The following is a 25,038-nucleotide window of genomic DNA, read 5'->3' on the forward strand; positions in this document are numbered from 1 at the left end:
AAAAATAAAATAATTTAAAAATAAATAATCATAATAACATTTAAATTATAAATAAAATATTAGTATTTTATAATGTTAATGATTAGATTATAAATAATATTAATATCTAAAAGATAAAATAAAATAAAATAAAAATATATATAATAAAAGATATTTTTGTTTTTTTATCCTTTATTACTTTCAAACTCTAATTTTAGTTAAAATTACCATAAAGGATATTTAATAAATAACTTTTTATTAATCACAAATTTCTTTGTTTAAAATTAGAAAAAATAATTTTAGTTTTCATCTATTTAAAATAAATTTTTGAAAATATTAAAAGGATTTTTATATAACATAAAGTTTATAATTAATAATAAATCATAAAAAAAGTTCCACAAAAAATTTATAAGTAACACATAATTCATAAATAATTTTTATTGAATAATAATAAATAAATAAAATCAAGAAAAAAAAATTGAATCAAATAAAAAAAATGAGAGATGAAAGACTACTGGAACTCTTAACCCTACTAATGGAGGAGAACCCAAAAAGGAAGAAGAGAAGTGGTAATAATAATTCAAGAAAATCACGTTTAGCTATTGATATCCCTACTAACAAAGTTCACGTCCATGAAAAATATTATCTCAACAACCATAATCAACAAATATTATCTCAATTTTTATCTAATTTATCTCAATAACCATTGACCTATTTAATTAATTATTTCACTCATAATCATCAAATATTATATACACCATAAAGAAGTTAAGAATAAATAACATCACATAATTGTTATATCAAATAATAAATTGAGAAATATCAACTAATAAAGAGAGTTTTCAAAGTACAAAAAAAATGATAAAAAATAAAATAAAAAAACAAAATAGAAAAAAAAAAAACAATACCTGAATGCAGTTTTGAATTTTAGATCTTCTTTTTTCTTAATTTTGTAAGAACAAAAAAAAAACCTAGAATGATGATTTACAAAAAGGGAGAAAGGAGAGGAAGATCGATAGGGAGAGAGAGGGAGAATCTTTTTGAGAAAAAATAGCTTTTCTAATAAACTGGCGTGTTTTTAAAAAATAAGAGAGAAGAGAAAGCTCCTAATTGAAGCTTTTTTTTAAACTCTTTTTTTTTCAGATTTTATTCTTAAAAAAAATTACTCTTTTTTAAGAGTTTTTTACGAAATATTGTTTGGTCTAACTTCTACTTTTAAACAATAGATAAGTTAAAAATAAGTCAAGTCAAACGAACACTTATTTTAAAATTATTTTTACTCTATTTCATTTATCGTACCGAATTACGTAATAATTATTTTATTTTATTTTTATTTTATTCCATTATAACATAATAATTATTTTTTTCTATTTCTTTCTATTCCTATATATTTCTATATATTCTATGAACCAAACGTAACGTAATTGTATTCCAAGAATCAATCACTGCCTGGTAAGTTACTTCAGGCATAGGCATGCTCTTGATGTTACGAAGCATGAATACAAGTCGGGCACGTTGATGGCGATTTCCCATACCACAATTCTTTTTGGCACAAAACAAGAGTAAATTGTTCTCACATCTCAAAGCACAAGAAGATAAATATATATATATATATATATTGCAGGTTATTCAATCGATGCCCTTGATCTTGGAAGATATGCTTGTGATATGTAGTTACAATTTAATCTTCGAATTCAGGTCTATGGCTTTATTTGCTTCCAAATATTCCAGATTACCGATAATTAAGGCATGATATACAATTTCCTTTTTCAACCAGAGAAATACCGTTACATGTTTCCTAAAGTTTAAAGAATCAATTAAAGTAGGATTTTTCAGTCCATGGCCGGTGAAGTGACTTTGAAAAGAAGATCAAGGAATCCACTCTGTACTATCTGAGAACCGTTATCAGTAAAGCACCTGTGCAGCAAATATTATCCATTTTTCAGACTCAGCTAATCCAGAATAGCAGAGCAAGGATTTAGTCATCCTACATCAGATTTGCGAGCCATTTTCTCTTCTTTTAAAGAATATCCAAACATGCCTCTTTCTTTTATTGTGCCCCATTGCCCCACCTCCCATGTACTACACTAGCTCCCCTTTACATGAGTTCTAGTGGAGAACGTGCCTTCTACTAATAAAATTATGAAAGGAAAAAGCTAAAGATCTTCTTTGCTAAAACCCCACTTCCGTTCTATTGAGCCTGCCAGAATGAAAAAGAAAGCATGAATGCTTTTTCAGTGGACTTGTTCTTTAATGTGCTACTGTTTAAATGGAATAAGAAACCATTGCACGGAGACTGATGCATGGTAGAATCCATCAAGCGAATGGCAGATTGCCTTCTAATCTAAGAATTTGTTAGTGTGGAAGATTCAAAACCACAAACTGATAGGGGAAAAGTAGAGCTACCCTAGCAAATAAAGTAGCCAAATAATAAAACACTAATTAATTAATCTCCCGTAGCTTTTCAAAAAGTCATCTTCCCATTTAAAAAAAAGAAGAAAGCAACATGTGGAAATCTTACCGACATTTACCTCCTTTTCCCCAACTATATAATCCACAGGTTGTAATGCTTTAGGGTCAGTCAGATGGGAATCCACCTCATTTTCTTTTAAATTTTCCTCTGGACTCATCCCCAAATTGTCTCTGGTTCTCTAACCAGATGATGAAGTGAGCTCTATTATTGTAATACCCCCTTAGACACCCCTTTAACCACTCTCGTAGAAATAGAATGGACCCTATCTTGATGCAAAAGTTTCAAGCCATCAAGAAATCCAAGAAGTGTAAGAAGCAGCAGCTTCTTGACAAATTTTTTCTCTACACTGTCATAGCATTTACTAGCAGTGTATTCTGTTCCAGCCCTTTTTGGTTCCCCTACTTGTGTTCCTCAATGAAGGGCTTTCTCTTCATCTCTCTACCAAAGATGAGTTCAATCTTATACAGCCCCAAGCTTTTGTTCCTCGTAGGCAACCTTATTGTTGTTCTCCTCATTGGAGAATCCAGGTTTTTTGCTGCGGGGCCTTCTCTTCCAGGGGATGCGTACTATGATGAGTACGTTGATCGAAGTCGAAGCCTTCGAAATTCTTCCACCCTGGAACTCAAGAAAGAGCAGAAAATGGAACCGTCTGATCAAGAGAATTTGAAGAGGACTTGCCAAGTTGGAGGCAAAGTGGTGTCAGTAACAGGAAGACTGGTTGAGGAAATTAAAGAAGTAAAGAGGGAAAAAGAAGCTTCAGGAGGAGAACATGAGCTTATTTTGCCTACTGAAGAATTGAAGAAAAGGGCTGATGATTTCATTGCAAGGGTCAACAGGCAAAGAAGGCTTGAAGCTAGATTACTACTTAATTAGTAGCAGTGAATAAAGGGAAAGGGAATTATGCAAATATATAATATGGGGCACAGAAGAAAATTAAACCACTTTTATACCTGGAACCATGACAAGCTATATTAGCTTCTTAGTATTTAATTTTCTTAAATGAACCTCCAAGATGTACTTTCTTTTCTGTCACTTACTGGAGCTGATGCTGGTTTTTATCTCTTGTACAGAGGAGAGTATAGTTACCAGTATATATAGTCTCTTACTCACATGAACTTGATCCAAATTCTGGCTTTGAAAAGAGATTGGTCTCTGATCACGTACGTGTTTATAATAAACTATAAAAATGCTCAACTTCAAGCATCTAACTCAGAACATAATTTTGAAGAAATGGAACCCAATCTAATTAATCCCAGGTTCCATAACATCCAGTAATTTCAGCTTGGGAGGGCAACTAGCACTGGCACCCCACTCCTTTTTCCATGTGGAATGCCATAAAATCGAAGCGTGGGATGATCAACGGAAGAATTTGAGCTGCCATGTCTGCAATGAATTTTCAGATTCCGTAGGATATTACTATGTATTTCCAGAGAGCAGAAGGAAGAAGCCACGAAATTTCTATGGGACTAAAAAGGTATGGTCACCAAATTAAATTGGACAAATAAAAAAGTTGCACCGTCCATATACTTTATTTGAATGGAAATGTGATTTATCTTTTTGCCCAAAAGAAAAAGTTACACGACAGAAAAATTACTGAAGTAATGACATGTTTCAATGCAGCTCCAAAGTAATTACATTATTAATTAGATTAGCTAGTTTCTTAGTTCAATTGATTTATAGTGTTATTTTTAAAAAGCATAATACTTAAAATTTTTTATAAAATATTTTTTTAAAAAAATTATTTTTATTTTTTTGTGATTTCGACGATGATATGGTAGCTACCATGGACTAATAGGACGAGAACAAGACAGCGATGCATGGGGGCAAGTGAAAACAAGGAAATCGGTCTCTTGGCCAATGGGGACGCGTGGGATGGCCAACGGGAGCTCCGATGATCGAAGATCGATAGATTAGAGAAAGATGGAGAATCCGGTGGTGACGCTTCCTGATTTGGTGGCTGAAAAGTGATATGGGTCCAATACAACTTGGAACAACGTACAAGAGGTTTCCGATGGTTTTAAGCAACGTGGTTACATGGTTACGGGTAAAGTCCGTGTAGTGAGCTTGATGGTCGTTGGTTAGTGGTGGTTTTTGCTGAAAAGAAAATAGGTGTAGTTTGGATAGTATTGTGATAGAGGTTTAGAAAAAAAAAAAGACAGGTTGGTGATATCATGAAATGAGAAATCATATACTGAATTGTGAATTTATACAAAAAGAATGAAATATATATATATATATATATAATTGGATCATTTAAAAGAAAATTGGACTTATAGTACCATAATCTTAATTTAATGTTATTATAATGATATTATAATCTAATCTTTAGTATGTTATTTATATAACTCTAATTATTATGTTAAGAGTTTCTTATCTATATATGATTCTCATTCTTAATCTTTTTCTAATCATTAGGTAACCGACACTAATGTTTCAGAAAGTCATAATACTCTTTAAATATTTTTTTAATTGAGAAAAAGGGGATTCAAATTTTATTTTTTAAACAGAAATCATGCACCAATTAATCAATTAACCAACAAATCAGATGTTTAAGTGCGTGGTCTAAAAAAAATTGTTTGACAAAGTAAATTTTTCTAATATTGAGAATAAACTTTGTTTTAAGATCATGTTAATATGCATGGAACTTGAAAATATTTTTCAAACATAGTCTCTTAACTCTTAACTAATAATGTTCTTGGACTCTAAATTTTTTTTATTCTCTTGGTCTTATATACAATGTCTGATTTAATTTTATTCAAAATTTAGAAATTTTGAGTTGAATTTTAATTTTTATTGATTATAAATTTACTTTTTGAAACTATATTTTTTTTTTAAAAAAAAAGGAAAAAGTAAATTGTTATAGTTGGGGGTAATAATGAAAAGGAAGAGTGATTTTTCTTTATTGCTCTTCATATCGGAAATTAATATGGGACAAATAAAAACGATATTCATGGGATAGAACGATCGAGTATATTCTATTATCGAAATTGCAAACGGTGAAGATGGCATATAGCAGATTATCTTTGCTTTCAAGCCGCCAAGTCATAAAGGAAAGAGTGCCTTGGCAGTGAGCCAGCATGCAAGGAGAGGGGAATCAGAGGACAAATGTGAATGCCATATTGGGTTTGCCTCAGCCCTCAATGAACGTGTCAAGTCCTTGCCATACAACCTTGCATGGCAATTTGGCTATAAACACTCTGCATACTCAATTGGTTTTATAATTTCATGTCATACATTAATTCTCCTATTCTCTCTTCTCTGTACGTGTAACAGACCATGGATCTTATTCACAAGTTTCTGAACCTCGTAGCTCCTTGGTTCACCTTCTTCTCTTTATGCTTATTCTTACCACCATTTTATCTCTTTAAATTCTTCCTCGCCACCTTAGGCTCCTTTTTTAGCGAAAACGTGTCCGGAAAAGTTGTCATCATAACAGGTGCTTCTTCAGGCATAGGAGAGGTAATTTACATGTTTCATGAGAGAGAAAACTCAACTTAAATTGCTGGAGGCAAAAGTTAATTGTCATGATGAGAAAAGTTGTATTTCTTTGTGATTTTTGCAGCATTTGGCTTATGAGTACGGTAGAAGAGGAGCCCGCTTAGCTCTCACAGCACGAAGAGAGAAATCGCTGCAAGAAGTTGCTGATAGAGCGCATGATTTGGGATCTCCTGATGTTATAACAATTCGTGCAGATGTTTCAAACGTTGATGACTGTCAGCGACTTGTTGAGGAAACTGTCAATCATTTTGGGAGATGTAAGTGCAAACTTTTATTTACATAGCGTGTTCTTAGTAATTGTTACTATTAATTATCGTATGAAAATTGTCAACACTGTGTAAGTCATGGCCTCTTGGATACAGTGGACCATCTGGTGAATAATGCTGGTATAACTTCAGTCTGCATGTTTGAAGGTGCACCTCCAGATATGACTAATTTCAGAGCTGTAATGGTAAAAGATTTTCTGGCTTTAAGTCAATTACCACATCTCAAGTACTGTTTATAGCAAATTGAGGGATATGAATCTCAATTCTCATTTGTCTAAACTTGCTCACTTTTCTGGGGTTTCGATGCCCCTTTTCCTCTCACCAGGACACAAATTTCTGGGGTTCAGTTTACACCACCCGCTTCGCAGTGCCACACCTCAGAAATAGCAAAGGCAAGATCGTTGTCTTGTCCTCCGCTAATTCATGGTTGCCTGAACCGAGAACAAGCGTCTACAATGTAATTATCACCACCTTTGTTCTGACTCTTATGTTTAGACAAGAACATATCTTAAAATATTTCCCTTCCCCTTTATCTTAATTTGTGTTTTGTGATGAGTACTTCTAACGCTTCAATGGCTATCTCAGGCAAGCAAAGCAGCATTGGCTGCCTTTTTCGATACATTAAGGATTGAACTCGGACAAGATGTTACGATAACGATTGTGACACCCGGGCACATAGAGTCTGAAATTACCCGAGACAAACACCTTTCGAAGGAAGGCAAAATGGAAGTAGAGCAAGACATGAGAGATGTAAGGCGCCCTTAGTTCGTCTTATGTATGCTATAGTTTTGCTATATGTGGACGTTCATACATGTCAAATCTGACAGTTTCCCTTGTGGAATCAATAGGTTCAAGTGAGCGCAATTCCTGTTGCATCAGTTAGCGAATGCGCCCAGGCAATTGTGAACAGCGCGTGCAGGGGAGACAGGTCCTTGACACAGCCATCATGGTACAGCGCCACCTGCCTGTGGAAATTATTTTTCCCTGAGGTGATCGAATGGGGTTGCAGATTATTCTATCTCACAAGTCCAGGGGTTCCACACCAGGAAGCCCCTAGCAAGAAGATTTTGGACCTCACCGCTGGAGAAAAGAAAGTTCTTTACCCGTCTACCATCCAGTCCCCGGAGATCAAGACAGATTGATTAGCATCCACATGCTCCCTGTAGTTGAAAGTTTGAAAGCTTTATCCCTGTATGTCCACCTTTTTAAATACTAGAATAGCTCGTACAATGAATAAACTAATCCAGGCTGGATAAATCGTTTTCGATGGTTGGGTTTATCAATTTCAAATCTCTTCCTTGCATTATGGCAAAATTTTCAGTTTTTGAAATCTAAATGAATCTGAAAATTTGGATGAATTTTCTTTTAATCATCCAACCAGGAGCTGAAAGAAATCAAAAAACAACAGTATACTAGACACTGCTTAGAGTATATCTGTAGAAGCCCCAATACCATTTGATTGAAGTACTTATTCTAGGAATAGAATGATTACTAGAATTAATTATTATTATTTTTATGATTTTAATTGGTAATTGGGAAATTATTTTTTTAATAGATTATTATTATCATTATTATTATTATTATTATTATTCATTTTCAACATATCTACTTATAATCAATATAATAAAAAGTCATTTTTAGGGGCAGGGAATTTCTAATCATCATGAATATGATAAAAGAATTATATAATTTACCATAAAATAAAAATTCAATTATTAATTCTTTTTATAAAAAATTAAAGTGATTGTATCCCTAAAATTAGTTATCAAGATTTTTTACACAAAAATTATAATTTCACGTGATTAAATAAAAATGTAATATTACACTTCTTAAATTTTAACTCAAACAATTTATTATTACTTTTTTTTTATGAAAAATGGAAGTGATTTGTATCCCTGAAATTAACTATTAAAAATTTTTACAAAAAAACTATAGTTATACGTAATTAAATAAAAATATGATGTTAAAAAATAATATTTTTTTAATTTTAACTTAAACTATGAGAATAAAGATAAAAATAATAACATATAAAGTAAAATGAGTAAAAAGATATCATATATCAACTTAAAATAAATTATAATAATTATCAATGTAATTAAATGTAAGAATAACTATAACTTTTTTATAATTAACATAAATAAGTAAAATACATTACAGAATAAAAATTAATGTATTAAAAACTTAAAGTAAATGTTTCAAAATAAAGATAAATTTTATCTCATTTATCATAAAATAAAAAATTCAATTTTTTCTTTACAAACAATTTTAAAAATTGTTGAAAAAGTAGTGAAAATATTTATAATTGACCGAACCAATCAATATAATTCACTTTTAATTATTTTGATGTTAAGATATATTTTGATCAATTCGATTATATTTTTATAAAAATTTAATTAATTCCATCTAAAAATTTTCAAATGGAATCCAATTAAACCGATTGCAATTCTTACGCTTTAAATGAGTGGGACTTTACAAGAAGGACGGGACAAGAACAATCAAACAAGGCCGTATGGTAGTTGTCATCTACACCTTCCAAATTAAGGCAGGCATTATTTGAAGTCATCTCGAAACACTACTGATAATATACATTTTATTCAATAAAAAGTATAATATATATATGTATATATATATATATATATATTATATACCAAATCAAAGTATTTTTGTTTTAAATATACTTAGAATGAATATTTTTTTGTCTGTAACTTATAATTATTTTTTACTTATTTCGTATATTTAAAATTTTAAATTAATTAATTATTAAAGAAGTAATGAGCCTTGAAAATGAAGTGAAAATTGTGAACTAATTTGACATTTTCNAATATATATATATATATATATATATATATATATATATTGTGTTATATGTTTAGCTTTGGTTTGATTGATATTTTATTTTATTTTTTTGAAAAAGCAACTAAACCAAATAGTCGAGAGTTTATTGCATTTACTTTTGAGATAACCTAGCGTTATTTTTGAGGTCTCTACAATTGAATCTTCAAAGAAAAGAGTCTTGAAAAAGCTCGAGAGCTTGAGGAAGTCAGTGACTGCTGCTTATTCCGTGGAGAGGAACAGGACTCAGACTCCTAGGTACCTACTTAGAAGTATGAGCAAAGAGAATAAGAAACCTCCTGTTGCTGTCAACAAACAGTCATATGTGATTAGCACTGGAAGGAAACCTTGGGCTAAAAGAGTTAAGAGGGTTTGAAAATTAGAAATTAGATTTTCCATGAAGATTTTATTTTTTGGCTTTTTTTTTAATTCAGAAAATTTAAAACTCTATTTTATTTTTAAAAAAATATACAAAGAAAAGTTGAGTACTTTGTCGAGTTTATGTTATTTTGTAAATTTTGATTTTTTGAATTACTAGATTATATTTTAAGTTTTTTTGCTATTTTATAAATTTTAGTTTTTTTGAGCTTACAGCATGCTAACTCTACAATTATTTGATTTGCAATTTTGTTTCTTTCTCTCTCTCTCCAACTGAATCTAACACAAATTATACAACTTTTACAACCTACAAATTATTCTATAACAATCGAATTTATAAACTCTAAAAAATCAACAAAAAATGAAGCTGCCGTTAACTAACGTTTTTTATATGATTAAACAAAGTTAAAAAAAAACCCTAATCTATGAGACATGGGGCAAACTCATTTGAACGGGGTAGGGAAAGGGGCACAGTACAAGGGCAAAGGATTTCCATCCAAACTTTCAAAATACAAATAAATTTAATAGTAATTATAGTCTCATAAGAAAACTTAATTATTATCGATAAAAATAAATACTAATAATTAAGGGAGCTAATGATTACGAGTACTAACCACTCCCAAGTCTTACTAGCCCAAACCGATAAAAGCCACTACTAAATTTGAGAACATTTTTTTTTTATTAAAAGGGAATTAGCACTGGAAGGAAACTTGGAGCTAGAAGAGTTAAGAGGGTTTGAAATTGAAAATTAAATTTTCTATGAAGGTTTTATTTCTTGGCTTTTTCTTTTTTATTCAGAAAATTTAGAGCTCTATTTTATTTTTAAAAAAATATATAAAAAAAAGTCGAGTACTTTATCGAATTTTATGTTATTTTGTAGATTTTGGTTTTTTGAATTGCTAAATTGTATTCTAAGTTTTTTTGTTATTTTATAAATTTTAGTTTTTTTGAGTTTGCAGCATGTAAACTCTACAATTATTTGATTTGCAATTTTGTTTCTTTCTCTCTCTCCCAAACTGAATCTAACAAAAGTTATACAACTTTTACAACCTACAAATTATTCTATAACAACCGAATTTATAAACTCTAAAAAACCAACCAAAATAGGGAAAGGGGCACAATACAAGGGTAGAGGATTTCCATCCAAACTTTCAAAATACAAATAAATTTAATAGTAATTATAGTCTCATAAGAGAGCTTAATAATTATCGATAAAAATAAATACTAATAATTAAGGGAGCTAATAATTACGAGTACCAACCACTCCCAAGTCTTACTAGCCCAAACCAATAAAGCTACTGCTAAATTTGAGAACATTTTTTTTATTAAAAGGGAATTAGCACTGGAAGGAAACTTGGAGCTAGAAGAGTCAAGAGGGTTTGAAATTGGAAATTAGATTTTCTATGAAGGTTTTATTTTTTGGCTTTTTCTTTTTAATTCAGAAAATTTAGAACTCTATCTTATTTTTAAAAATATATATATAAAAAAAAAGTCAAGTACTTTGTCGAATTTTATGTTATTTTGTAGATTTTGATTTTTTGAATTGCTAAATTGTATTTTAAGTTTTTTTGCTATTTTATAAATTTTAGTTTTTTTTGAGTTTACAGCATGTAAACTCTACAATTATTTGATTTGCAATTTTGTTTCTTTCTCTCTCTCCCCAACTGAATCTAACACAAATTATACAACTTTTACAACCTACAAATTATTCTATAACAACCGAATTTATAAACTCCAAAAAATCAATCAAAAATGAAACTGCCAATAACTAACATTTCTTATATGGTTAAACAAAGTTAAAAAAAGACTTAATCTAAGAGACACGTGGCAAACAAATATGCACGAGGTAGAGAAAGGGGCACAATATAGGGGCAGAGGATTTTCATCCCCTTTTGTCTTAGAGTTAGGGTTGCCATTTTTATTTTAAGCAATCCCCTCCCCACGCTCCTGACTCCACTGCCGGCTCACAAAAAATCCTGTCTCTTTCACGTTTCTCCACTCATTGATTATTCTGCTAGTGTTATTATATTGGTCCTCCAAGGAGCATCTTTCTCCATTCAACTGCAAACTGCAAAAGCCATGGACTTCATTCACAAGCTCATCAACATTTTATTTCCTCCTATAGCCATCCTTTTGCTCCTCTTTTTCTTGCCGCCATATCTCATTTTCAAGTATTTTAGCTATATTATAAGATCTTTCTGCAGCGAAAATGTAGCAGGAAAAGTTGTGCTCATCACTGGCGCATCTTCAGGCATTGGTGAGGTTTGTGGAAGGAAAACATCACGCACTATATATATCCCTTGTCAATAAGATTATTGATTACAGAGCTTAAATTAATGATGAACCTTGCTCTTGCATGCATGTTGTTTATCGTTTGTGTTAGCATCTTGCTTACGAGTATGCCAGGAAAGGAGCTCGTTTAGCCCTTATTGCCAGGAGAGAAGATCGTCTTTGCGTAGTTGCTGATGAATCCCGTCGGCTAGGGTCACCAGATGTTGTAGTTATCCCTGCAGATGTTTCAAAGCTGGAAGACTGTAAACGCTTTATTGACAAAGCTGTAAACTACTTTGGACGATGTAAGTGTATATATATATCTGCGCATTTTTATGCATGGGTCTATGGTTGGTATTTAAACTGTAATCTAAGATGGCGGTTTCATGGTTTAATTTATGCAACAGTGGATCACTTGGCGAGCAATGCTGCTATTGTTAAACTTGGATTGTTTGAAGATGTAACACAAATTTCTGAATTCGCTCCTACTATGGTACGTTTTTCCTTCCAGCACTTGAGCTTTTTTTAGAAAAAAGATTGGGCGTGGTGTACATAGAGATGAGAGAGGTATTGATTAATTTAATTAGAAAAAAGACCTCAATTAGTTTACTGGCTGCTCTTCCTTGGGAATTTGTGGGGCGTATATTTCCACGTCCACCCACCTACTTGGTTTAGCCGAATAGCGATTTGTCTGTTTCAATGTTACTATAATTACGAACGGTCATGAACAATGACGGAATTAAAATTTTGAATTTAAAAAAATGAAAATGAAAATTTTAATATTTTAAAAAATAAAATTAAAATATTTTAAAAAATAAAAGTAAAATTAAAATTTTTAAAATACAATAAAACAATATATATAAATTTTAAATTTTTAGGGAGGGTGGGGACCCTACTAGCCCCGCTTCCTCCACCTCTGACCATGACCCATGGTTGTTCCGTAAGGGCACCTGTCTACGAGCAGGATTGCTCGCTAACATCATGGCCTGACCTCACTCAGATCCTCCTTCTGATACATGGTTTAAGTTGTTATTATATTAATAAAAATATTTATTTTATTTTATTTTAAAATATATTAAAAAAATTCAGATAGTAATATAAATTCTTTTAATAGTTTATTATTAATTTATTTAAATGGACGAACCTTGTCTATACCTTAATCTAGGTTTTAGAGACATCAATGCCTCGCCCGATATATGGAAAACTCTAAAATTGATTAGTCCTACATTTATTAATTTATTTCGAATAGTGGTTACTTCAAATATTTATTACCCAAGTTTTATTATAAATATTAATTTTTTATATTTATTCATTTGAATTTTTATATTATAGTTTGATTTGTAATAATTGATTACATGATGAATTTCATACGAAAATTCGTAAAGGGTCTAAATTTGAATTTTATTGTTAACCAATTGATTAGTTTAAATTCTATCAATAAAATTCTTAATGATATTTTAATTTTATTTTTAATGTTTGATTTGGTGGTGTTCGAGTTTTAGAAGGGTCTAAATATTTTTTTTTGATAAATATTGACAATAAGATTGGCGTAAAATTCAGGCGAGTAAAATTTAGGTTTGGTTTGGTTAATGTTTTACTTTTGATTTTTTATTTTTTAAAAAAATGAATATAAATAAAAAGTAAAAAATAAAAATGAATAGAAAATTAAAAACAAATAGCAAGCAGTGAAAGATATAAACATCAACTAAAAAACTTCAAAATTATTCTTTTTGTTTTTAAATATTTGCTACTCTTTAATTTTCACAAAAACAATAAAAGTTTTAATTTTGATATAAGTTATATTTCAATTTTAAATTTTTTTATAATACGGATGTTCAATACTTTTTAATTTAAAATTTTTTAAAGAAAATCATAAAAAATTAATATTTAATATAAAAATAAGAACATTATATTTAAAATTTATAAATTTTTTATAATATGGATGTTCAACTTTTTTTTTTTGGTTTAAAATTGTCTTTCATAACTAAGGATAGCTTTACAAGGTAGAATGCTAATCTGAGCAAATTGTGCTTTCCCTATCGGCTACTGTCACTGAACCGATCATAATTAATTATACAGTACAAATTTCCCAAGAAAAATAGCCCACGAGATTGATCCGTTTTACTGATTCGCATTATATCATCGTTTGAAAATAAAATATCTCTTTTTATATATATAATGCGTTGGTAGAGCACAAATTTCTGGGGTTCAGCATACGGAACCCATTTCGCAGTTCCACACCTAAGAAAAAGCAAAGGGAAAATCATTGTGATTGCTTCAGTTGCTGGATGGGCGCCGTTGCCAAAGACAAGCTTCTACAATGTGAGATATCTCCTCCATATGGTTCACTCAGTTCCTGATGATCGATTCTCCATTTTCCTTATCACTTGTATTTCTGCAATGGCTTCAGGCAGGCAAGGCTGCACTAATTAGCTTTTATGAGACGTTGAGGGTTGAGTTTGGTTCAGACATTGGAATAACGATTGTCACCCCGGGCTTAATCACGACAGATATGGTCCAAGGAGAGGCATTTACATCAGAGGTAAGCGAGATTTCTGTTTTCCCCATTGTTTTTTTTATTATTATTTTTATTTTTATTTTTTATGTATATCAAAAACAAATGGAATTTTTCTTAATCGCTGGCTAGGTGCAAGTGGGATTTATTCCGGGTGAATCAGCAGAAGGGTGTGCAAAGGCAATTGTGGCAAGCGCTTGCCGTGGAGATAGGTGCTTGACAGAGCCAGCTTGGTATAGGGTGGGACCGTTGTTAAAGATGCTTTGCCCTGAGTTATTAGAGTGGGCCTGCCGTTTAACCTTGGTTGGCAGACCTGGGTCTTCAAAGAAAACATCTTAGCAACAACAATACTTGTTCCAAGAAATGAACGTTTGCTCAAGATTTAAGCGATTCGGTTTTAGCAAACTAAAGGGAGTAGTGTTGATGTGGCTTGTGGAGTTTTAACTCGATTTAGCATATGAAACTAAAGTTGGAGAACCCAGATGTTATATTCGTTTGATATTAGAAACATCTTATGTTGGAGAGAAGTTAATTTTATATGTAGAAGCACGCCTGGTATTTTTATTTTGCTTCCACCTTTATTTCTTTAGTATCACTATTTTCTTTTCAGTTGTCATGCAGAGAGCTATTATCAGATCTCCTTTGGCGCTTCACGCTAGTTTAAAAGGAAATAGGTGGATGAATTTTAAAAGAAAAAGAAGAGAACATGTGGTATGTTCTGGTTTTCTAGTGATAAACTTAGATGCGGTTGGAATCCATCACCTCAGTGATAGAGGATTACAGTGAGATATAAAAATCACCAGTAATTTTACAACACCAATCATCCCATTCGGTATAAATGGTACGTTAATTGAGTGGCAAATCTGCGGTTTACACTTTACACTCAAACCTTAATATTGAATGAATTTAAGGTCCAATGTTGATTACAATTACATTCTTGAGAATGGAATGTAAATGAGTAGGTAATATTCTCATGTTTGATATGATTATATTTGTGAGAATGTATCTTCCCATCTATCGAGGAATCCCAATTCTTCTAATGATGAAATTACTTTCCCATTTTTGATATCCTGAACTACAATGGAACTGCTGCAGAATTTCAACCCAATCGAACAAATGGGTCAGAGTCTAGGGGATTATGTGGGCAGTATAAATTTGATACAGAAGAACATAATGATCAAGAACATTGCTGCTTCCTACACACAGCTTCTTCAAAATGAAAGCACATGATGGAATAATAATACCTTGCCAAATCTTCTGGTAACCAGAAATGCCGCTGCTTTTGTCTCTGCAAATGAACTACAAGCATAAGCAGATCAAATGCTTGGCTAATTCCAAATTTGCATTCTCAAGCAGACAACTGGAGACACTCCAAGATCGGTTCAGGATCATGGGATCCTTTTCTATCAGATAGGAAGGACTGTTGTACAAAATGTACTTCTAAGTAATTGCCCCCATATCCAATGTTGGGCCAATTCCTTAGAAACGAAGAGAAGAGAAGGAAAGAGAAAGGGAGAAGAAACCAAGTGGAAAACAGAAGGAGGATTTAGCCAAAGAAGGTAAAATGCAAGAGAAAGAGAGATGGCGGTTAGGGTTCGTAAATTAATTAAATTAATTTAAAAAGAATACAAATTTAATTAATTAACAATTTAATGCTCTAAAGCTTAGGAGTATCCCCCGTATACAATCTAAAATGAAATTATTGAGTCTGCCAAATTTTGTAAATGACTGATTTATAGGGAAAAAATATAAATTATTATGTTAGGTTGGATAATGCTTAATTTTGATATCACTTTAATCATTCCAAATTTGTGAAAGGAATTAGGCTAAATAAATATAAATATATTAACATAACATTTTTAAAATTTAAATAATTAATATTGATTGTCATGCTACTATTTATAGATTTAAGTTATAAAGTTTGAAATATTTAAAAATTTATATTAAAATATATTTTTATAAATAAAAATAATTTTAAAAATTAACATATCATATCTTACTTACTTCAAACACCATAGTCAATTAAATATCTAATTCTAATGCATTGGTGGAGAGAAGTGCCACGCCATACCATGGTCGGCTCACAACAAAAAAGCATCTCCTGTTTTAGTAATTAAATCAACTGATAATTCAATGGAGTTATCTGCTTGTGTTAGTGTGGCATGAATTGAATTAAGGTTTAAGAACAGATTTGGACCGCCTCCTATAGGCTCTGGTTTTAGTGGCCTAACATGCCAAACATTTTACTTTATTCATCTAACGTAGTCCGCGGCCGTCATTAATAGCACGGCCTGATCATGCTAGACTCTTGGGTTGACAGTTGACTTAAATATTTATTTGTAATTAAGTAGAATCCATACATTATATATTCTTCCATATTCATTTGGCCACGGAACAAATAACTAGTGTTTCTCTATTGTTCTTGTGGTTGTTGACACGATGGAAATCAACAAGCTATTGAACATTGTCTTTCCCCCTCTACTTATAATTGCACTTGTTTTCATCTTACCGCCATTTCTTGTTTTCAAGCTTCTTTGTTCCATTCAAAGGTTTGTGTACAAAGAAAACGTTGCCGGTAAAGTAGTACTCATCACGGGAGCATCTTCGGGCATTGGTGAGGTTTGTACCTCCAGGCCACCGGCTTCTCCACTCAATGTTCATAGATTAACATATGTATCTGTTTTATCATCATACTTCTCGAGTTTTGCAGCACCTTGCTTATGAGTATGCTAGAAGAGGAGCTCGTTTGGCCCTCGTAGCCAGAAGAACAGATCGTCTTCAAAAAGTAGCTGAGAGAGCCCGACAGATGGGGTCCCCCGATGTAATTGTGATCACTGCAGATGTATCCAAGGTCGAAGATTGTAAGCGATTTGTTGACAAGACGGTGAACCACTTCGGGCAGTGTAAACTTCTTTCTCTCCTTAATTCCATGTTCACAGCTTTTAGTGGAGATTAGACCTCACTTTATTAACTGATTAGGTTTATTTATCCAACAGTGGACCATCTGGTGAACAATGCTGGGGTTGGTGCCGTGCAATCTTTTAAAGTAACCAACAATATATCTGATTTTGTCCCTGTTATGGTATCCCCAAGTGACTGCTTATATTTCATTCTGCGTTTTAAACTAAATTTAAATATCATTTCAAAACGCAATTTTGTTTCTTTGTAGGACACAAATTTTTGGGGTTCAGTGTACGGCACCCATTTTGCAGTTCCACACCTGAGAAAAAGGAGAGGGAAGATGATTGTGATGTCCTCAGCTTCTGCCTGGCTCGGCCTTCCAAAAACTAGCTTCTACGCTGTAAACAAGTTGCTTCTGTATTATACATATCGAATAGGTTCCCATTTTTAGTTGCTCAACTGATCACTTTGTAAAAAATTGCATTTCAGGCAAGCAAGGCAGCTCAAATTGGTTTCTATGAGTCATTGAGGATTGAAGTTGGTCCAGAAATCGGAATAACCATTGTCACTCCTGGATTTGTTGAGTCAGAAATGACCCGAAGCAATCAACAAAGAAAGGTAAGGCCTAAAGGAAGTAATCCGAGATAAGAGACAGGGAATAACCTCCTTAATACTCCCGAATACAATCATACCTTAAGGTTTTTCAGTTCTGTTAAATTGCATAAATGATCTAATGCTCTTTGTTTGGAAATCAAAACCAAGCTCTCTTTCTTGTTGCTTTGAACTTGATTGCCTATCAGGGTAAGCTCCAGTTTCTCGGAAACGAGCCAGCGGATGTCTGTGCCAAGGCAATTGTTGAAAGCACTTGCCGAGGAGACATGTACCTGACAGAGCCATTCTGGGTTAGGCCATTGTATCTTCTAAAGGTACTTTGTCCTGAGATATGGGACTGGGCTTGCCAGTTGCTACTTGTCCATAGAAGAAGGACGGGGGATAAAAAAGCATAGCCGGCCGGACTGTCCTAAATTAGGAAGGGAAACCCTGCTTCAGCAATCTGCCTTCGAAGCTTGAATATGACTATCTAGCTTCTATTTTGTAGTTCAATCTTTGGATTAAAACATTTTTCTTTCTATCCTCCCTACCAACGGCTCCTCAATAATAGACATAGGGAATACTTCGGTTCTAGTGTACAACCAAAATGTTACTTCAATCTCACAATAGTGTAAACAAAACTCTTGGGCTTCAATGAAAGTAATGCACGCATGAGTTGTCTTGGCCTTTAGGGAGTTTATGTACAAACCATAGCTACCTAGATTAGAGGAATCCGGAAGAATAAGAAGAGTTGAAACAAAGTGATATTGGCTAAAGTCAAAGTAAATTTGAATATTTAATGTAACGTTGATTTCATATTCCCAACCATTTTGGCCTCAAGCCCTCAACAAGTCATCGAATTAAAAACAAATATATTCTCTTAGGTGCCATAATCCAAAGAAGCTGAATCTTTCAAATTTAATAAACAAAGTGTCAAAAAAAAATTTCATGTTCCTTAAATGGCTTTAAACTTGCATATATTATGCGCAAGTTAAATATGAGCCATTAAGTAGAGAATGCTTGAAACATTACAATTCAGACCTTCAATTTTCGAAAATAGTGCTATATTTCAAAATTTTTAACTAATTTTGTTTAAGAAATCAATAGCATCTCAAAGGAAACAACTTTGCTTCGATTTTGCTTGTAAAATGAAAAGAAAGAAATAGTAATATCTCGGGCTCAAAATGACATCCTCGAATGAGTTATCATTAGTTTGCTCATTACTTATTAGTATTATATGCAACATTGAAGGCTCAAATCATATCTTTTTTATGAACGATTTTAAAATTTTGAAGTTTTATCAAGTTATTTGTCAAAAAGATAAAAAAATAGATTTATAAGTTGTTTATTTTTCACATAATAGCTAAATAAAGTCTCTAAATTATCTTAAAAAATTCAAATAATTTTTTTATTTTTTTATGATGTTCAATTAAGTTTTAATTTTTTTATTTTAGATCAAATAAACTCTTAAAATTAAACTGTTATTAGTTTCAATGTCACTTATTATTTTATACCAAGTGATATTAAAATGGCGCCTCACATGTCCTATCTAGTGGATATGCTAATATGATATGATGTCATAATCATGTGCCATTTTCATCATTCTTATTAGTTACACGTAATATAAAAAATGACAAATGATATTTTAATTAATTACAATCGATCAATCATTAATTATAAGTGTCTATTTAATTTAAAATAAAAATACAGAGACTTGATTTAATATAATATAAAAATAAAAATTTATTCAAATTTTTTTAAATAATTTAAAAACTTCTTAAAATATTATACATTTATTTTTCCTTTTTTAAGTTTTTGGTTATCTCCCTTATTGAAGTTTGTTTCTCAGAAAAGTCTATTCATCTACCTAAAAATAATAATTTGCAGCTAAATATCATATCTATAATTTATTAAGTTTCAACCAAACTTCTGATCAATTATTCGAGTCGGGCCGGAACCATCTATCTCAAACAAAAAACTAAAAACAGGCCCAAGTTATAAACCTGGCCCACATCGATCGTGGTCCCAGCAAGCTGGGGATAAAATTTTGCATAGCACGAGAGAAGAAACATAGATATCTGATCTGCTACAAGTCTACTGGCCTGTTGCCTCAAGATTTGAATTGCACAATCTCTGCCTCCGATACTGAGAAGAAGCTATGGATTTTATTCACAAGATCATGAGCATTGTCCTCCCTTCAGTAACATTCCTTGTTCTTCTTTTCTTCTTACCAATGTTCCTTATTCTCAAGTTTCTCAATTTCCTGAAAAGAACCATAAACATTGAAAACCTGTCTGGGAAAGTTGTCCTCATCACCGGAGCATCCTCAGGAATTGGAGAGGTTTGTCTCGTTCTCACTGGATTATGTATTTACGTTTCTGCAAACATTTAGTATTTAGTATCTTTTAGTATGTATTCCTGATAGGTTTTGCTTTGGGCAATGAAGCATCTTGCTCACGAGTACGCAAACAGAGGAGCACGTTTGGCCCTGGCTGCCAGAAGAGAACACCGACCCCGGGCAGTTGCGGAAAAAGCTAGCCAGTTGGGGTCCCCAGATGCTATCGTGGTCCGAGTTGACGTTTCCAAGGCAGAAGATTGCAAACAGTTTGTCAATAAGGCAGTTGTCAAAATCAGCAGAGGAATAAGAGGAAAGATCGAGAAGTCAGTGTAAAGGAAATGATTTTCTCATTCCTGAATTTGTCATTACAAGAGCATTTATACATGATACTAACCAATTAACTAACTAATCAACTACTTTAACTAATTACAACTGTAAAAGTAACTATTAACAGCAAAACAGTAAAACTAAAGTTTACATTCTGTACAACAATAAAATTACACGTGTCCTTCATTTTCCTTGGCTGTAACAAGTCTTCTACTCCTTTAATCTTCAAACATAGTCAATCTGAAATCAGCCTTAAATATCATCTTCGTCTTCAGCTTTCAATAACAGTTGACCACTTTGGCAATGTAAGCGATGCAGCCTCTCATTTTTCACAGCAGTTAAGGCCCAAATTTTCAGAATGTATTTTGTTTGATGGGACATTTCTGTTGTAGTGGATCATCTGGTGAACAATGCTGGAATAACTCACATCATCAGCTAGTTTGAGGATTCCAGCCAACTCTCTGAATTTGCTCCCGCTATGGTATCAAATCATCCACATATATAATTTTGTACTTTATTGTTTATATTTGACAAATTAAAAGTATCCGAGTCTTATGACAGTGATTAATTATATGATTATAGCTTTCGGCTTTCTATGATATTTTTCCCTCTTTAATTCCAATAGTTATAACTAAAAAGTTTCCATTTTATGTCCTTATAGGACACAAATTTCTAAGAAAAACCAGCGGGAAGATAGTTGTTATAGCTTCAACCGCAGGCTGGTTTCCTACTCGAAAATTGACCTTTTACAATGTGTGTTATGACATTGTAACTTTTCAGTGGTTTAAATCTTCTGTTTCATGGATTTGATGCTATCTCGTTGCTGTCTCAGGCAAGCAAGGCAGCACAATTAAGGTTATTTGAGACATTAAGGGCTGAATTCTGATCAGATATTGGAATAACTATAGTGACCCCGGGATCTTCGAGACGGAGATGAATCAAAACCTGTCAAAGTTAGGCTCGATGACCTCCTCCTCCTTGAATGGAAGATATAAAGCTCCCCCAATGCACCCTTTTCACATTCATGATAATAAGTTACTCCTATATTTTTTATTTTTGAAGCCTCTTGCCCCTTTGATGATCTTTTTCTTTTATCGATAAGCGAAGACCAATTAATCCAATCCAATATTAATTAATACGTATTCATCAAATATGTTTTGAATGCTTTTGAAATTATTATTTTTATTAGACTATTTGTATTTATATACAGTAAAATCTTGATTTATGAATTTATCGATTTGAGAATTAAAAGAGGATCGACTTATTTTTTTTATTCCTTTTCAAATTCAATAAATGTTGATTGATAGTATATTTTATTACATTTTTATATTTGAGGTATCATCTCCTATATGATCCCTTTAAATTCCACAGTGGAAGGATTGCAACTTCCAGTAACCCTAAGTCTAGGCACTGAAGTAATCATAAATGTCATTTATTTTAGGATAGGGTTGGTGGGTTTCCTTATAATAATAACCGTATCCTGCTGAGAAATTCAATGTTAGGTAGTACCGAGTAGGACTGGTTTTAAACCTCCATTATCTGCACCTAGCCATCATTTTTAATTTTTTTAAGAGAATTAATTTCTCAATGTTTAAACTTTTATAGATTAGTAGTATTGTTTTCAGGTTCAAATGAACTCTGTCCTGGCTGAGTCCACCGATGAATGCGCCAAAGCAATTGTAAACAGTGCTTGCCGCGGAGACAAATACCTAACAGCACCGTCCTGGTACGTTGTGGGGTTTCTGTTTAAGCTGTTTTATCCTGAAGTGTTGGAGTGGTGCTTCCATTGGTACTTTATCAGTAGACGAAACGAAGGCCATTAAAGTGATGCCATTGCCAACCTCAATTATATTGAAAGCAACCACAGGGCAGAAGAAGATATGTACCAATCTACCACCCCTAATGGATGAGACTTTGTTGGTCCGGAGCAATTCAAGGTCAATCCTACACCTTATATTTATTTATTTATTTATATATTTGGTTTGAGGTGATCTATTAAATATTAAACTATATAGGACAATTAAGAAAATTAGTTGTCATCCATAAAGGTTTTGTTGCAAATCAACTTACCCCATATTAGTTTGAAAAACACTCTTTTCTCTCTCTTTGAAAAACTACTGATATTAAAATTTCATTAATCACACTAATATTTGTTCAAAATTTACTTAAATACTAAAAATATGGTCATTTTATTTATTTATTATATTGTATTNAAAGAGTCTTTTATTTATTTATTTATTTATTTATTTATTCCCTCTTTTTTATTTCTTTTTTAATGAATTTCAAGGATAATTTAATACATTTATCTCAATGTTAGTTATATATATATATATATATATATATATATAAATTAAAGATAAGTTTAAAATATGTAACATGTAATTGAATTAGAATATAAACTTAATTAAATTTAATTTGATAGTATTTTTCAAAAAAAATAATTTGTTAGTAATTAAAGATAATTTTAAAAATAATTGAATTTAACAAGTATAAAGATGATTTTATTTCTTTTGTAGTAATTGAAATTTAATACAGTTCAAGTCTCAGTAAAGCTAGGGGCAGAATGAATAAAAAAAAAAGGCAGTATTAACGGAGGAGAGCTACGTGTTGAATTCCCTACATGCAACACTGCTACGTTGCAAACTGCTTAGGCTTTGAAAGCAATGAAATTTAGTTCCACGCCCTTTGATCACTAGCTCTAGTGTTTCTGTCTCGCTTCTCATCATTCCATACAAGCTATGGATTTGATCAATAAGTTCATGAATGCCATCGTTGCTACTATATCCCTTATTGCACTCTTCTTCCTCCTTCATCATTATCGTTTTTTCAAGTCCCTCCTCTCCACTGTAAGAACCATATTCAAGGAAAATGTGACTGGAAAAGTGATACTCATCACTGGAGCGTCCTCTGGCGTCGGCGAGGTTTGAGAACGAACCCTGTATAACGTTTCTATAAACTTCAACTTCGTTTGATTATTATTTTTTTCCCTTGTTTTTTAATGTTTCTGATTTTGTGGTTTTGAAGAATCTCGCATATAAGTATGCTAGGAGAGGAGCTCGTTTAGCCCTTGTTGCCAGGAGAGAGCATCGTCTCCAAGAAGTAGCTGCCATTTTTGAGATCACTGGCTCCCCTGAAGCTATCTACATCCTTGGAGATATCTCCAAGATTGAAGACTGTAAGCGATTTGTTGATGCCACCGTAAACCACTTTGGGCATTGTAAGCAAAACTAGAAGAGTTGATACTTTGTGTTTTTTGTTTTCCGGGGAATCTTTGAATAATAGTAATGTTCAATCATCCTGGGATGGCATTTCATGCTAGCAGTGGATCATTTGGTCACCAGTGCTGGGGTTGCTCCTGTCTGCTTGTTTGAAGATTATGATGATATCACTAAAGCTTCGCCGGCTATGGTAATCAATCATCAACATTCTTTTACCTTGATTTTGGCTTAAATATTCAACATAAGCTAATGATACTTTGGCATGAAGTATTTCTCAGTTTCTGATGAATTAACACCTCAATGAGTAAAATTGACGAATCCTCTGTTCACGAAGTTCTTTGCTGTATTTTCCACAGGACATAAACTTCTGGGGTTCAGTCTACAGCACCTATTTTGCACAGCGACACCTAAAGAAGAGGAAAGGGAAGATCATAGTGATAGCATCACGCGCCGCGTGGTTATTTGCACCATGAATGAGCTTCTATGATGTAAGAAATCTTATCAGTATCCTTAACGGTTATAATTTACACATTAATTTTTGAGCAATTCTAGCTTCACAATGGCCCAAGGCAAGCAAAGCAGCACTCATTAGCTTTTACGAGACATTGAGGATTGAATTTCGGACTCAAATTGGAATTACAATTGTGACACTGGGATTGATCAAGACAGAGATGACAGAAGGGAAATTCCTATCCAGGGAAGGGAAATTGGTAGTAGATCGAGAAATGAGAGACGTAAGCTTGCTTCTTTCTCTAATGCGATAGTCCTGGAAAGGAATGGGATGTACTTTCCAGTTTTGCTTATCTCTTATAATTGCTGCCAGGTTCAAGTCAGTCTGATGCCATTAGAGTCAGCTGATAAGTGTGCCAAGGCAGTAGTTGACAGTGCCTGCCGTGGGGAGAATTACTTGACGCTGCCATCTTGGACCAAGGCGACATTACTCTGGAAGGTGTTTTGCCCTGAGATAATAGAATGGTGGAACCGCTTGCTGTTAATGACAGGGCCTGGATCTTCCCACGGGGATGTGCCTAGCAAGAAGATATTCGATGTAGCCAGTAGAGTGAAGAAGTTTTCTCTCTGGATGGGAGGCCCGTTTCCTAAGATCGTCATCAAAGCCCCATGAACCAAGGTAGGGGCATGAAATGTCATCTATCTTCTGAAGTAAAAACATAGGTTGCAGGCTTGCAGCAGAAAGTAAAAAAGTTACATCTTTAAATTATGGCAAAGCTTAGACTCAACGGTGGAAATTCCTTTCTATGGCCGGAAACATACATTAATAGGAGTAAATTTGGGTGTTGCTTGTTGTGTATAATAGAATATGAATGCAAGCATTTATATAAAAACAGGTAAGAGTTCAACATACTCATGAATTTCAGAGTATAAGACGGTGATGAATTTCATTATCTCATCTAGAATTTTAAAGTTACTAGGACTGGTTAAAAGTCTAACAA

General features: G+C 32.6%; 6 protein-coding genes across 6 annotated transcripts; all 6 read left to right on the forward strand.

Moving 5' to 3' along the window:
* Positions 2,708 to 3,325, forward strand: LOC18605139. The gene has a single exon (XM_007037975.2). It carries the CDS (start codon positions 2,708 to 2,710, stop codon positions 3,323 to 3,325), a length of 618 nt encoding a protein of 205 aa, XP_007038037.2.
* LOC18605140 (11-beta-hydroxysteroid dehydrogenase 1B) lies at positions 5,670 to 7,522 on the forward strand. Its single transcript, XM_007037976.2, has 6 exons — positions 5,670 to 5,911; positions 6,015 to 6,207; positions 6,313 to 6,401; positions 6,542 to 6,673; positions 6,802 to 6,966; positions 7,065 to 7,522. Exons 1-6 carry the CDS (start codon positions 5,729 to 5,731, stop codon positions 7,356 to 7,358), a joined length of 1,056 nt encoding a protein of 351 aa, XP_007038038.2. The 5' UTR covers positions 5,670 to 5,728; the 3' UTR covers positions 7,359 to 7,522.
* LOC18605141 (11-beta-hydroxysteroid dehydrogenase 1B) lies at positions 11,353 to 14,776 on the forward strand. The gene is made up of 6 exons (XM_018117180.1): positions 11,353 to 11,688; positions 11,810 to 12,002; positions 12,105 to 12,190; positions 13,888 to 14,019; positions 14,108 to 14,239; positions 14,345 to 14,776. Exons 1-6 carry the CDS (start codon positions 11,506 to 11,508, stop codon positions 14,549 to 14,551), a joined length of 933 nt encoding a protein of 310 aa, XP_017972669.1. The 5' UTR covers positions 11,353 to 11,505; the 3' UTR covers positions 14,552 to 14,776.
* LOC18605142 (11-beta-hydroxysteroid dehydrogenase-like 4A) lies at positions 16,614 to 18,395 on the forward strand. Its single transcript, XM_018116910.1, has 6 exons — positions 16,614 to 16,831; positions 16,923 to 17,115; positions 17,209 to 17,294; positions 17,382 to 17,513; positions 17,603 to 17,731; positions 17,914 to 18,395. Exons 1-6 carry the CDS (start codon positions 16,652 to 16,654, stop codon positions 18,118 to 18,120), a joined length of 927 nt encoding a protein of 308 aa, XP_017972399.1. The 5' UTR covers positions 16,614 to 16,651; the 3' UTR covers positions 18,121 to 18,395.
* Positions 19,863 to 20,375, forward strand: LOC108661176 (11-beta-hydroxysteroid dehydrogenase-like 4A). The gene is made up of 2 exons (XM_018117094.1): positions 19,863 to 20,045; positions 20,130 to 20,375. The coding sequence occupies exons 1-2, from the start codon at positions 19,863 to 19,865 to the stop codon at positions 20,373 to 20,375; spliced, it is 429 nt and encodes a 142-aa protein (XP_017972583.1).
* On the forward strand, positions 20,373 to 24,967 carry LOC18605143 (11-beta-hydroxysteroid dehydrogenase-like 6). Its single transcript, XM_018116666.1, is given in 9 exon segments — positions 20,373 to 20,850; positions 21,202 to 21,322; positions 21,995 to 22,306; positions 22,917 to 23,290; positions 23,394 to 23,586; positions 23,692 to 23,777; positions 23,944 to 24,075; positions 24,157 to 24,321; positions 24,411 to 24,967. Coding segments are annotated over 6 exon segments (1,059 nt in total). The 5' UTR covers positions 20,373 to 20,850; positions 21,202 to 21,322; positions 21,995 to 22,306; positions 22,917 to 23,107; the 3' UTR covers positions 24,711 to 24,967.

Source organism: Theobroma cacao, chromosome 3, assembly GCF_000208745.1.
Source record: "Theobroma cacao cultivar B97-61/B2 chromosome 3, Criollo_cocoa_genome_V2, whole genome shotgun sequence".
In the NCBI taxonomy this organism is placed as follows: Eukaryota; Viridiplantae; Streptophyta; class Magnoliopsida; order Malvales; family Malvaceae; genus Theobroma; species Theobroma cacao.

Coding starts and splice junctions, on each gene's coding strand:
- LOC18605139 (XM_007037975.2), top strand. CDS start 2,708: ATGGACCCTATCTTGATGCAAAAGTTTCAAGCCATCAAGAAATCCAAG.
- LOC108661176 (XM_018117094.1), top strand. CDS start 19,863: ATGGATTTTATTCACAAGATCATGAGCATTGTCCTCCCTTCAGTAACA. Junction 20,046..20,129: donor CATCCTCAGGAATTGGAGAG/GTTTGTCTCGTT, acceptor TATTCCTGATAG/GTTTTGCTTTGGGCAATGAA.
- LOC18605141 (XM_018117180.1), top strand. CDS start 11,506: ATGGACTTCATTCACAAGCTCATCAACATTTTATTTCCTCCTATAGCC. Junction 12,003..12,104: donor TGTAAACTACTTTGGACGAT/GTAAGTGTATAT, acceptor TTTATGCAACAG/TGGATCACTTGGCGAGCAAT. Junction 14,020..14,107: donor CAAAGACAAGCTTCTACAAT/GTGAGATATCTC, acceptor CAATGGCTTCAG/GCAGGCAAGGCTGCACTAAT.
- LOC18605140 (XM_007037976.2), top strand. CDS start 5,729: ATGGATCTTATTCACAAGTTTCTGAACCTCGTAGCTCCTTGGTTCACC. Junction 5,912..6,014: donor CTTCTTCAGGCATAGGAGAG/GTAATTTACATG, acceptor TGATTTTTGCAG/CATTTGGCTTATGAGTACGG. Junction 6,208..6,312: donor TGTCAATCATTTTGGGAGAT/GTAAGTGCAAAC, acceptor TCTTGGATACAG/TGGACCATCTGGTGAATAAT.
- LOC18605142 (XM_018116910.1), top strand. CDS start 16,652: ATGGAAATCAACAAGCTATTGAACATTGTCTTTCCCCCTCTACTTATA. Junction 17,116..17,208: donor GGTGAACCACTTCGGGCAGT/GTAAACTTCTTT, acceptor TTTATCCAACAG/TGGACCATCTGGTGAACAAT. Junction 17,295..17,381: donor CTGATTTTGTCCCTGTTATG/GTATCCCCAAGT, acceptor GTTTCTTTGTAG/GACACAAATTTTTGGGGTTC.